The sequence below is a fragment of the Leopardus geoffroyi genome, chromosome X (genome assembly GCF_018350155.1).
Source record: "Leopardus geoffroyi isolate Oge1 chromosome X, O.geoffroyi_Oge1_pat1.0, whole genome shotgun sequence".
Classification (NCBI taxonomy): Eukaryota; Metazoa; Chordata; class Mammalia; order Carnivora; family Felidae; genus Leopardus; species Leopardus geoffroyi.
The window spans coordinates 15,873,758-15,886,125 of record NC_059343.1 but is presented as its reverse complement, the minus strand read 5'-3'; the positions used below and the strand labels follow the sequence as shown (position 1 = coordinate 15,886,125).

The window sequence follows — 12,368 nt, the reverse complement described above, 5'->3', positions numbered from 1 at the left end:
TTTTTTTTAATCAGCCAAATTGCAGTAAGAGAAATTTTACTCTTTTTGTACATAGGCAGTCTTTTTATCCATTTAGCAAAAATTCATCAAGCTGTATGCTTAAGTAAAATTAAAACATGTAAACATCTAAAGTGATGATCTTAGTTCCTTAAAAATGAGAGATTTATGTCTCTAATCATTTGAAGACTAGAACTAAGCTCTGGGGATCTCCAGAAGCTAACGATACCTTCTTTGATTAATGAAACACAACTGGGTTTCAAACCCTTGTTGTGATTATCTGAGCCTTAAAGTATTGGATGGCTCTCATTTTGGCTGAAAGATAAGATTATGTGACGTCTCTTGAGTGGTTGGAAAATCCATGATTTTTAATGAGTAGATGGCGTTAAGGTGCCCACTATTTGCCTGGGTGAATGGTCTGGGATTTTCGGACTTCGTTTTATGTATTATCTTTCCCCAGTGTGTCTCTCTTAGGTTTCCTTATTTAGAAGTAAGGGGGGGGGGTGTTGGTAGGGAAAGGGAACCAGAAACAGTATTACCGGATTACTTTTTGACATGTTTGGTGTTGTTTACTGTTTCATATGTGCTTGACATACACTTTCTAAAACATGCAGCATAGTAGTATTTTCTAAGAAATGTTCGATTACAGCCAGATCATCACCAAGAATCACATTCCCAGAAGGCATTACATTTGTGTTTTTAGGCATGCAGTGGTTATTAAGCATGCAGGCGGGATTTTCTGGGTTCACATTCCAACTCTGACTCTTCCTGGGACAGATTACTTAAGCACTCACTGCTTTAGATTCCTCATCTGTAAAATTAGAATACCAACAGGATGTGCTCCATATGGTTGTCGTGAGGATTAAGTAACACAAAAAAATGGGTAGAAAAAGTGCCTGGCATTTAATCATCACTTGATTAACGTTCGTAGTTATTACTGCTGCCCTTCTGGTTATTAGAACAGAAGGGATGCCTGTAAATAGCAGTGCAGCCTCCAGGATCATTTCTTTAAGTTTTTACTATGGAAAATTTCAAACTCAGACAAGTAGAATTGAATTTCACTATATCTGGATAGCTGTTTGTTTGACATCACCAAACCTTAAATATTAGCCATTAGAAAGTAAGTACGGAAGGAAGGAAGGAAGGAAGGAAGGAAGGAAGGAAGGAAGGAAGGAAAGAAGGAAGGAAAGAAGGAAGGAAAGAAGGCAGGCAGGCAGGCAGGCAGGCGGAGCCATGATTTTGGACCTTGCTTGTGTTAGTCACCAACATATTTATGATTCCTTGAAAATCATTGTTAAACTATACTTGGCCCTCAGTAAATATTTGTGGACTGGATACATGAATATAATGGTTTGTCCTGACCCAGTTGAAATTATGAAGGAAGACTCATTCTGCTTGTGGTCTGGCTACAGGCTCATTCTTTCATTTGTTTATTAATTGACTCATTCATTCACTTACTGAAGCTTTATTGAATGCCTTTTATGGATCAGCAGTGGCAGCTCTAGAAATTGCTAGGTAAATGAGCTCAGGAGTGGCAATCCATTTGTAAAGGAATCGGCTAGGAGGCACGTCTGGATTCCGTATTAGCATGATACATGCAGATTTTTTTACCGGCAGGATATTCATTTGGGGTGAGGTGGATCTGGTGTAGTTAATTGGAATGGAGTTAACACCTCCTCCGCTGCATCACGCCTTGCATCAACTGCCACGTACAGGCCTCTCATTCAGTGCTTTGGAGTACGTGTACGTGCGAAAAAGTAGATATGGACAAAAGTCATTATGATGCAGGGGAAAAGGACTAGCAGAGGTATGTCCAAAGCATCAGAGAGAACAGGGGAAGGAGCTACTACTTCTGCTGGAGGTCCAGAAGGAAGGGATGGGGTATCGGAGAGATCTTTTTAAGCAAAGTGGTATTTCAGCAAAGTATTAAAAGATAAATGGGGTTTCACGGTCCTGGCGCCGTGTGCATGGACAAGGAGAGAGCATGGTTATGCAGAAGGGCTGGATTTGGCTGGAGTACAGGGGATGTGGTAGCGGCGGTGGAGGAGGACGTAGGGGGTTGGAGGGGAGGTGGGCTCTTCCCCTCAGGCTCTGCCAGCAGCTCCACGCGAGCTGTACTTCTTCTGGGTGAGCTGGCCGGTCGGTGGGGGAGTTCCGTTGGGGCGTGGCGTGATCAGAGTGCCACTTGAGAGATAACTGGGGAGGTGCCGAGCAGTGCGGACTGGAGATGGGGAGGAGGTAGCTGGGAGAGGTGCCAGCCCCGGGGCTCGGCGGTTGATGACTAATTGGCCAGGCACCAGGAGCTTCTAGTAGCTCTTGGAAAGGGGCAGATGGGCCCACCTCATCCACACTCTTAGAGTTAGGCCGCTGTAGCCTGGGTTGGCAGCAGAACTGATAGAAGAGCCAAGTTTCCTTTCAAAGAAAACTGTTTTGTGTATTGTGGAAAGCGAAAGGCCAGGGCTCAGCATTCAGCTATTTCTGTTAAGAGATAGGCTAAGGATACAGAGATAATAATAAATGAAGCCTCGGAGGCATTGTTGAAGACATTTATGTACAGATATTCACGAGTATAATCATGTATCTCTATAAATCACAGATACACATTTATTTAGGTATACATAGTCATGCAGGAAGCTCATCTTCCTAATTCGTTTTTCATAAAGTTTAACTTTTAGAATAGTTGTAGATTTATCGAAAAGTTGTAAAGATAATAGAGAGAGCTCCCACCTACCCCACACCCAGATTCCTCTCTTGTTGACATCTCACATTAATATGGTAAGTTTGTCACAATTAGTGAACCAATACTGATACATGACTATTAACTGAGGTCCATCCTTTTTTCAGATTTCCTTAGGTTTTACCTGATGTCCTTTCTCTGTTCCAGGGTCCCACCGAGGACACCCCGTTACATTACATCTCCTTAGGCTCCTCTTGGCCCTGACAGTTGCTCAGGCTTGCCATGTTTTTGATAATGGTGGCAATTTTGAGAAGTTTTGCAGAATGTCCTTAAATTAGGGGCGCCTGGGTGGCTCAGTCGGTTAGGCGTCCGACTTTGGCTCAGGTCATGATCTCCCGGTCTGTGAGCTCGAGCCCCACATCGAGCTCTGTGCTGACAGCTCAGACCCTGGATCCTGTTGTGGATTCTGTCTCCCTCTCTCTCTGTTCCTCCCCCGCCCGTGCTTTGTCTCTCTCTCTCTCTCTCTCTCTCTCTCTCTCAAAAATAAACATTAGCCAAAAAAAGAGTGTCTTTAAATTAGCAATTGTCTGATTTTTTTCTCACGCTTAGACCCAAGCGGTGGATTTGGGGGGAGGAAGACCACGGTGGTGAAGTGCCATTCTCATCACATCGTATCAAGGGCACATCCTATCAGCATGACTTCGCACTGTTGGTGTTGACTTTGGTCACCTGACTGGGGTCCTGTTGATGAGGTTTCTTCACTGTCAAGTTGTTCTGTTTTTTTCCCCTTTCCTAGATTCGCCTCTTTAGAAACAAGTCACTATGCACCCCACACAGTTGAGAAGTGGGGGGTTCCGCTCACCTCCTTTAGGGACAAGTATCGTCATAAATTAGTGGGAATTCTTCTGTGTGGGCAATTTGTCCATTCTCTCCATCTTAATTAGGTTTGGGTAAGGTGATTTCTTATCTGCCCTCTAAATTCCAAATGTTAATTCTGTACTGCCTGCACCCCCCGCCGTTTGCAGCCTACCGACATCTCCCATATTTGTGTTTTGTGTGTGTATGTGTGGTGTATAAACAGACCTATGTCTTATTTACCCAAGCAGATTGCACATTTCTTGAGCCCTGAGATGGTGTCTCATTCAAAGCCCCCTACGCTGCAGGCGGTTACTAGATAGTGAATAAGTGGTTTTTCAATGAGGGCAAGTAAACAATTTAAGAATGAACCGCAATTAAGAAGCGAAACGGGCCGTCAGAGTCTAAGTATATGGGGACTGCAGTAAGGTCAGGATGCTGTTGACTCGGCACCTGACCTGTGAAGTTGTCCTGGATTTGTGATAGTGGCTAATAGGATGGTTTTTTACCAGCTAAAAAAGTACCGAGTACTTTTTTAAGCACTCCACATCTATTCCTTATTTAATCTTTTATCCCCATTTTATAGATAAGGAAACTGAGGTGAATGGAGGTTAAATGAGTTGCTCAAAATCATATAACTGGGAAGTAGCCCAGCTGGGATTTTGATCTCAGACACTCTGGCTCGGGAGCTTTGAACTCTTAACCAGTGGGCTCCAAATCCATTGCAAGTGGTGATTCAAGTGGTATCTCATTTGGGGGAAAAAACAAGATTGCTATTTAAACATTTTATTACCATCTGCGACTGTACTGCCAATTGGCACGGCTGGCAACGGTTTTGCTGGCATTTTCCTAGGGTGAATGTTTCTATAAAGCCACGACTGTTTTTTCGTCTCCATTTTTTTTTCTTTTTTTAAATGACTCATTTTTGTGTATCACCACTAATTTTTATTTCTTTAAAACACAGGTATTTTTACAATGGGCATTTCATATAGAAACCATCTTCTGGACCTCTGTCACTCCCCAGCAGATTATCTGTTGAAAGATAGTGGGCTTTTTATTTTCTCTCTGACGTTTTAAACAGAAGTGGCCGCCAGGTCCTACCAAATAAACACTCTTTCAGTGTGTTCCTTGTCTGAATGGTCACACCTGTGGGTCCCCGGGAGACAGCTACATTCCTGCAGCAACGCAGGCGAGGGAGGAGGACTTCTCGCAAAGCCACCCAAGCCATGAATCGGCCCTGGCTTCCTGAACCGTAAACAAATGCGAGCTTTGTTCTCTCCATTGCTCATTTGGTCCCAAGTATGACTCAGGGGTAGGCTGGGTCCTTCAGGCTCTGTGCCTTTGGCTGTTGGAAGGAAGTGGGAGTGCTCCAGGGTAGTTCTGGGACCTTTTCAAACTGAAGAAAGGAGGCTGACTGCATGATGGGAGAAGAGGTATTTCTTTCTTTGCTTTTAGAGATGTAATAAGGCCCCTTAATCTTGCATCTTGTCTGCGCTGTTTTCTAACAAGACTTATAATGGGTTTGCCCTGGTGGGTTACAGTGAAGTGTATGCCGGCAAGGATCCCCCTCAGAGGGGAGGCTGTGGATATGTTAAGGCAGAACGTATAACGTGCAGGAGTCTTTTCTAAAGCCAAATGTTGCACTGGAACTATTTAGCTGTTTTAGTCCCCCCGCCCCCGTCCCCCCCCCCCCCCCCGGCCCCAGCCCTTTGGTCAATTCGGCCATTAATTTTTACAGATGTTTTCGGTTTCTCTGTGTCTTGGGTTTTCATGTGCGCACGATGCAGAGAGTAATTTACATGGGCAGTTTGCACAAGCAGTAACTGTTACACCATGTCACTGAGATGTTTAGCAATTACAGATGTTTGTGCAGTAAACAAATCCAGCTTGCTCTTCAGGTTAACTTAGGAGAGAAGAGTATGTCCACGCAGAGTGAGCTAGCTGCGAGCCATTTCACTCTTGGGTGGCATGGACATCAGGAGTTTTCCTGGTGAATGGAGAAGCTGTGAGTAGTGACTTCTGGGTCCTGGTGAACTGTTTTATATATATATATAAAGAGAGAGAGAGAGAGAGAGAGAGAGGTAAAGATATTTGGCTACTTTCGTAGTACTGATTATTTATGTTCATTTGCTCATATGCACAGTAAAATAAAGACACTAAATTATCTGACTTCCTAAAAGTTTGCTTAGTGATAGGTGGTCTTGTGTCTTGCTGTGAGTTGTTCATACTTGTCTACCTAAAAGCAGAAGTCTGTCATTTTCCAAACGCAAAATACAATTCCCTAAATAAACCACAGGATAAGAAAGGCTTACAATGCGTCATATGTCTTCCATATTCCTGTCTCTTGTTGAAAAACATTTTAAAGGGGAGAGTTGATGATATCTGTAAAATATGTATGTCTCTTTATGTCTTTTTCTGTTGGCTTTAACTTATAATATTTTCAAAACTGCACAAAAAGTTTGTGACAAAAGAAAACACATTGTTTTAACATTACTGTAAGAGTAGGAAAACTTCTTGAAAAGTTTGTTAATGGCGTCTGTTGCTTGTCTAGAAGGACATGAACACAGGCCGCGGTTGGCTAAAATAAAAAATATATTCATCTGCAACGGATTGAGAGAATTTGCTTGCTGAAAGTTATCTTAAATTTGCTGATTATTTTATTATTATCGCCACATATCATTGTTGGGAGTTCTGAAAAGTAGACCTCAGAATTAGATATTTATATGGAAAATTCAGCTGCTGACTCTTCTGAGAGATGAGTGGAAGTAGGTTGATTGTAAGATGTGAAATATGGGAAAGGCTCAGCATTGGCCCTGGCTCCCTCAGGAGCCTCTCTGGCTCCCTCAGGCTAGGGCCTGGAGAGGGCACAGGTAGCCCCTGGTACCCTTAAAGGTTTTGTGACTTCTAAATTACTCATTGCATTATTGAGTCTTCCCTGAACCCCTTGCTTGTTTGCTTCTCAAAATGGAAATAGCCCTGTTACTCTCTGATCTTACAGGAGTTCTTTGCAATAATTATTATGATAAAAACTTGGGGCACCTGGGTGGCTCAGTCAGTTAAACGTCCAACTCTTGATTTCAGCTCAGGTCCTGATCTCACAGTTTGTGAGATCGAGCCCCGCATCAGGTCTGCACCGATAGCGCAGAGCCTGCTTGGGATTCTTTCTCTCTCTCCCTCCTTCTCTCTCTGCCCCTCCCCAATTCATGCTCTCTCAAATAAACGTTCAAAATTTTCACAGTTAAAGAATATGAATAAATAGAAATTGCCCTTAATCCTGTTATCCAGGAACAATCATTTTATTTGGAACCTTCCAGGCTTTTATCCGAACAGAAATGTGCATGTAGTATCTATATGTCACTCTTCTTCAGACACTAATGAGGTCATAAATGTCACCTGCTTTTAGAACTTAACATGTTACAGGCCCCGTTTTCTTTCAGACCTGTGCATGGTCACCCATTGTAGAGATGTGCCAGCATTTATTGAACCAGTCCTCACATAATAACTAGTTACATTGCTTCTACATTTTTAACATTAGAAACAGCATCCCTACCTATGCATGATGGTGCCTTCCCTGGTTGTTATTTTAGGCTGAATTTTTAAGAGAGGAATTTCCAGGGTAAAGGCTGATTTAATTCTGTTCGGTTTTATTCATGATGAAAATAACTCAAGTACATGGTAAAAAATTCCAACAGAACAAAAGCTAAGACCTTTCTCAGTTTCACGCACTCAGCTTTACTTCCCAGTGGAAATCCCCATGAAGGCTCTCTATGTACTTCTATAGAAATGTGGAAGTTTTGGGGCGCCTGGGTGGCGCAGTCGGTTAAGCGTCTGACTTCAGCCAGGTCACGATCTCGCGGTCCGTGAGTTCGAGCCCCGCGTCGGGCTCTGGGCTGATGGCTCAGAGCCTGGAGCCTGTTTCCGATTCTGTGTCTCCCTCTCTCTCTGCCCCTCTCCCGTTCATGCTCTGTCTCTCTCTGTCCCAAAAATAAATAAACATTGAAAAAAAAATAAAAAAAAATAAAAAAAAAGAAATATGGAAGTTTTTAAATTATGGTAACATACACATAATACCATTGTATTCATCATGAAGTGTACTTTCAGTGGCATTAAATACATTCACATCATTGTACAATCATCATCTCCGTCCACCTCCAGAACTTTTTCACTTTCCCAAAATGAAACGCGGTCCTTCTAACTTCTCATTTTCCCCCTTCTTCTAGCAACTACCATTCTACTTTCTGTCTCTATAAATTTGACTAGGCTGGCTACCTCTTATAAGTGAAGTCATACAATATTCATCCTTTTGTGTCTGGCTTATTTTACCTAGCATAATATCTTCAAGGTTCATCTATGTTGTAATAGGTGCCAGAATTTCCTTCCTTCTTTAAAATTTAAAGAGTTTTTTATTTTAGAGAGAGTGAGAGCATTCACGAGTGGGGGAGAGGGAGAGAGACAGAGAGAGACAGAGAATCTCAAGAAGCATCCATGGTCAGCATGGAGCCTGATGTGGGACTCAATTCCACCACCCTGGAATCAATGACCTTAGCAGAAATGAAGAGTTGGATGCTCAACCAACCGAGCCACCCCGGCGCCCCAGAATTTTCTTCCTTTCTAAGGCTAATCCATATTCCATTTTATGGCTCTATCACAGTTTGTGTATCCATTCCTTCATTGATAGGCATTTAGGTACTTTCCACCTTTTGGCTGCAGTGAATAATACTAAAATGAGCGTTGGCCTACTGATACCTGTTTGAGGCCTTGCTCTCAGTTCTTTTGGGTATATTCCCAGAAGGGGAATTACTGGATCATATGTAATTCTATCTTTAATTTTTTGTGAAACTGCCATACTGTTCTGCACAGCAGCTGAGCCATTTTGCGTTCCCACCAGCCGTGCATGCGGGTTCTGTTTTCTCCACATCCTCGCCCCTTGGCATTTTCTGTTTGTTTGCTGGCTTGCTTCTTTTGTAAAAGCCATCCTCACGGGTGTGAAGTGGTATCTCATCGCTATTAGAGTTAGTGTTTAATGTGTGTTCGTGTTGCCTACCGCTAAGGGGAAAGGGTACTATTCTTATCTTAGAACGATGAGTTGAGGAAGAAGTCTTCTGTCTGAGAAGTCTTCTGTCTGAGTCTAGGATGAGCTAGCAGATGAGTTACTCAGTCCCAAGAGATTGCCGATGGCTTGAGGGTCCCCCTGTTCACTCAGACCCTGAAGAAAAGATGAGCAGGTGGCCTGGGTGGTGGCTTGCCCTCAGGGGTTTCATGGTGACCAGGACTGCTGCCTCTCTCACCCCGCCCGAAGGTTTATGGAGAGTGGATTCAAAATAGTTTTTCTGGGGGCGCCTGGGTGGCGCAGTCGGTTAAGCGTCCGACTTCAGCCAGGTCACGATCTCGCGGTCCGTGAGTTCGAGCCCCGCGTCAGGCTCTGGGCTGATGGCTCAGAGCCTGGATCCTGTTTCCGATTCTGTGTCTCCCTCTCTCTCTGCCCCTCCCCCGTTCATGCTCTGTCTCTCTCTGTCCCAAAAAAAAAAAAAATAAACGTTGAAAAAAAAAAAAAAACAAAAACAAAAAAAAAAAAATAGTTTTTCTGAGAAAAGGTGAATCTCTTTTTTTGTGCGATTGGTAATTGTAAATGATAGTACCTAATTTATCCTACATAGCAGGGAAAGCCAGTTTTATGATTGATTTTTCCTCTCCTCACCTTCTGTGCCAGAATTCCTTGGAGATAGGAAATGAAAGTCCTGCCTTTTGCGCATTTGCTGAAGCTTTCATTTGATTCGGTTGACATTCTTCAGTGGGGTGGGCTGCAGTATCTACTAGTTTTTCGTTGTGGCTCTCTTTTGTTCTTTACTTACATCAATTACTATTTCATAATATCTATAATCCTGAAGTTTGCAGATGCTTTTCGTTCCCGAAAGCTGAGGTTTTAAATTTTTCTGTGTGGCCCTTAAAAGATCACGCACATGTACTTTTTCTCGCTGATATTCTCCTTACCTATAAAATGATAGTCTAGGTGACTGAATTTCAGTGGGACGGATTACATTTAATGCTCTATAAAAAGAATTTTTTTTTTTTAATTTTTTTTTTCAATGTTTATTTATTTTTGGGACAGAGAGAGACAGAGCATGAACGGGGTAGGGGCAGAGAGAGAGGGAGACACAGAATCGGAAACAGGCTCCAGGCTCTGAGCCATCAGCCCAGAGCCTGACGCGGGGCTCGAACTCCCGGACCGCGAGATCGTGACCTGGCTGAAGTCGGACGCTTAACCGACTGCGCCACCCAGGCGCCCCAAAAAGAATTTTTTTTAATGTTTATTTATTTTTGAGAGAGAGAAGAGACACAGAGTTCGAGGGGCAGAGGGGCAGAGAGAGAGGGAGACACAGAATCCGAGGCAGCCTCCAGGCTCTGAGCTGTCAGCACAGAGCCCGATGTGGGGCCCGAACTCCCGAATTGCGAGATCATGACCTGAGCCGAAGTCAGATGCTTAACCGACCGAGCCACCCAGGCGCCCCAAAACTGGCAATTTTAAAACAAGCTGCTCAGCTTAGTTTGCACAATGGTGTGTCTTTTCTTACATTTAAAGAATTTAGATCACAGAGATCGTTCAGTCAGCTACCTGTTTTGTACTTTTCTGTGGCATCAGAGGCCATGTAAAAAGGACAAAATGACAGCCTTCTTCTCAATGCAAGCTCTTAATGGTGGAGTCCAGATCCGATTTATGTATACCCATAAGTGCTCTAGAAGCAAATGGAAGCATGAACACAGGAACCCTACTTACACCTCTGATAGAGATTTCTCTCTTTCTAAACCTAGGCTGTAAAATGTATAGTATGCCAGGATCGCCTTAAAAGTCACTTCTTCATCCAAAGGCCATCATTAAGCCGTTTCAAGAATGACCTGTGACTCAGGAGTCTCGCCTCAATTACACTGATGCTTGAACTTTTAGGAATAGAATTGGCAACAACTAAAGGCGGATCTTTGGGGTCTCTGTCCTTTCCAAGCTGTATTTCTGTTTTGCTCATTTAAGTTGAGGAAGTTAGGAGTGGTAAAGATGAATTTACTGCCTCGTTTTCTTTTTTCTTCTTTCACTTGCTAAGCATTTTCACCCACCAGTGATTTTAATATGTTTTGCTCCATTTGTTTTGGTAGCATCTGTTCAGTCTGTTCTTTTTATTTTGATTTCTTAGTTGGGCCTCTCATTTTCTCTACTAGAAGCAGCTTTTCCGAAAGTTCTTGGGTACCTTTTCTAGACTCTTAAGGAAGTGGTTAAGGGCGCCTGCGTGCCTCGGTTGTTAAGCATCTGACTCTTGAGTTTGGCTCAGGTCATGATCTCAGAGTTCTTGAGTGTGAGCCCCGCGTCAGGCTCTGTGCTGACAGCATGGAGCCTGCTTGGGATTCTCTCTCTCCCTCTCTCCCTCTCTGCCCCTCCCCACTAGTGCTCGCTCCCTTGCTCACTCGCTCTCAAAAACCAATGCATAAACTTAAAAGAAAGTGGATAAGAGAAGTGATGATGTAAAGTATCAAGATTTTAGATCCTGAAGTAATCCCAAATCGCCCTCCTGGTACAGTGTTAGCATTGTCTAGCTGCTGCGTCGAGAGAGCCGCACACATTGTGTGTCCCTTTGTGTCTAATTTCAGATAGAGTTCTTTTGCTTCAAACCCCAGGACCCTTTCCACATTCAGGCATTGTTAGAAACAGAGACAGTAGGTTGCTCATAATTTAAAATGTTTGTAAATGTTTTTTTCATTTTATTTTTGAAGGAGAGAGAGAGACAGGGTATGAACGGGGGAAGAGCAGAGAGAGAGGGAGACACAGAATTCGAAGCAGGCTCCAGGTTCTGAGCTGTCAGTGCAGAGCCCGACGCAGGGCTCGAACTCATGGGCCGTGAGATCATGACCTGAGCCGAAGTCGGATGCTCAACCGACTGAGCTACCCAGGCGCCCCTTGCTCATAATTTAGAATCCAATTTTTTCCAGTGATGGGAATACAGATGTTGTGTTTTGATTTGGAAGAGGCTGAAACGTTATGAAGCTGGTAACCCTGTGCCCACGCATGTAAGGAATCTGCCTAAGTAATGCGTGTCACACTGCTCTGCAACATAGAGGTGGGAAGGATGTAATGGACGGGCAACCTTACTGTGCTTTCCAGTAAGGCTTATAGGATCTCTAACATTTTGGTGTAATTTTTGTATTCACTGCCCAGGAGTTCACACAACGCCAGTTTTTTCCGACTAGAGCCTTTAGTCATAGACCACTAGGCAGGAGAGGAGAAAAGCATCCAAATAAGAGTTGAAAAGAGGTCTTGAAAAAATTAGCGAGGCCAAAAGAGATACATCTGGGTTAGGGGTGGGATCATTGTTTCCAAGTGCTGAGAAATGGTTTTATGGGACCACAGAGCAGTATGCTTGTGTGTAGCCCAACCCTGACTTGAGTTCAGAAAGTCTGTATGAAATGAAGATTCTAATGTGGGTTGATTGTCTTGTCATGAAACTCAATGACTAGAGAGAAGCCAGGGTATCCAGAGAAGCAATGACTGAAGGCAGTGAATAGAGATGGTCAAGAAATTAGAAATCAGGTGCTGTGGAGAAACAGTGGTCATCGTTGCAAAGAGAGAAGGCTAAACAGTTTGGGAGGAAGTGAAGAATTAGGTGAGGTTCGATGGTTGCTTGTTCTCTGGTCCCCTGATGGCTAAAAAAAGGGGAGCCCCCTATAACTCGAGGCATGGTGAGCAGGTTAGGAATAAGGGAGATGTAGCCAATACTGAGGCCTGATCAACTCTTCCTTGTCCTCTGATGAGGCGGACATGGAAATCTTTCACTGAAAGTCCCTGTAGAATTAGATA

The 12,368-nt window shown here is 43.5% G+C and overlaps 1 protein-coding gene across 12 annotated transcripts in view; it reads left to right on the top strand.

Moving 5' to 3' along the window:
* SH3KBP1 (SH3 domain containing kinase binding protein 1) overlaps positions 1 to 12,368 on the top strand; it is a 336,102-nt gene that overhangs the window by 206,458 nt on the left and 117,276 nt on the right. The window contains exon 1 of one of the 12 annotated variants that reach the window (XM_045472252.1): positions 4,839 to 4,962. The exons of the other annotated variants lie outside the window; for them this stretch is intronic. Within the exon in view, the coding sequence (XP_045328208.1) occupies positions 4,948 to 4,962 (15 nt within the window). The 5' untranslated portion in view covers positions 4,839 to 4,947. Of the gene's footprint in view, positions 1 to 4,838; positions 4,963 to 12,368 lie in introns of those variants that run through there. 12 annotated transcript variants of the gene reach the window in all.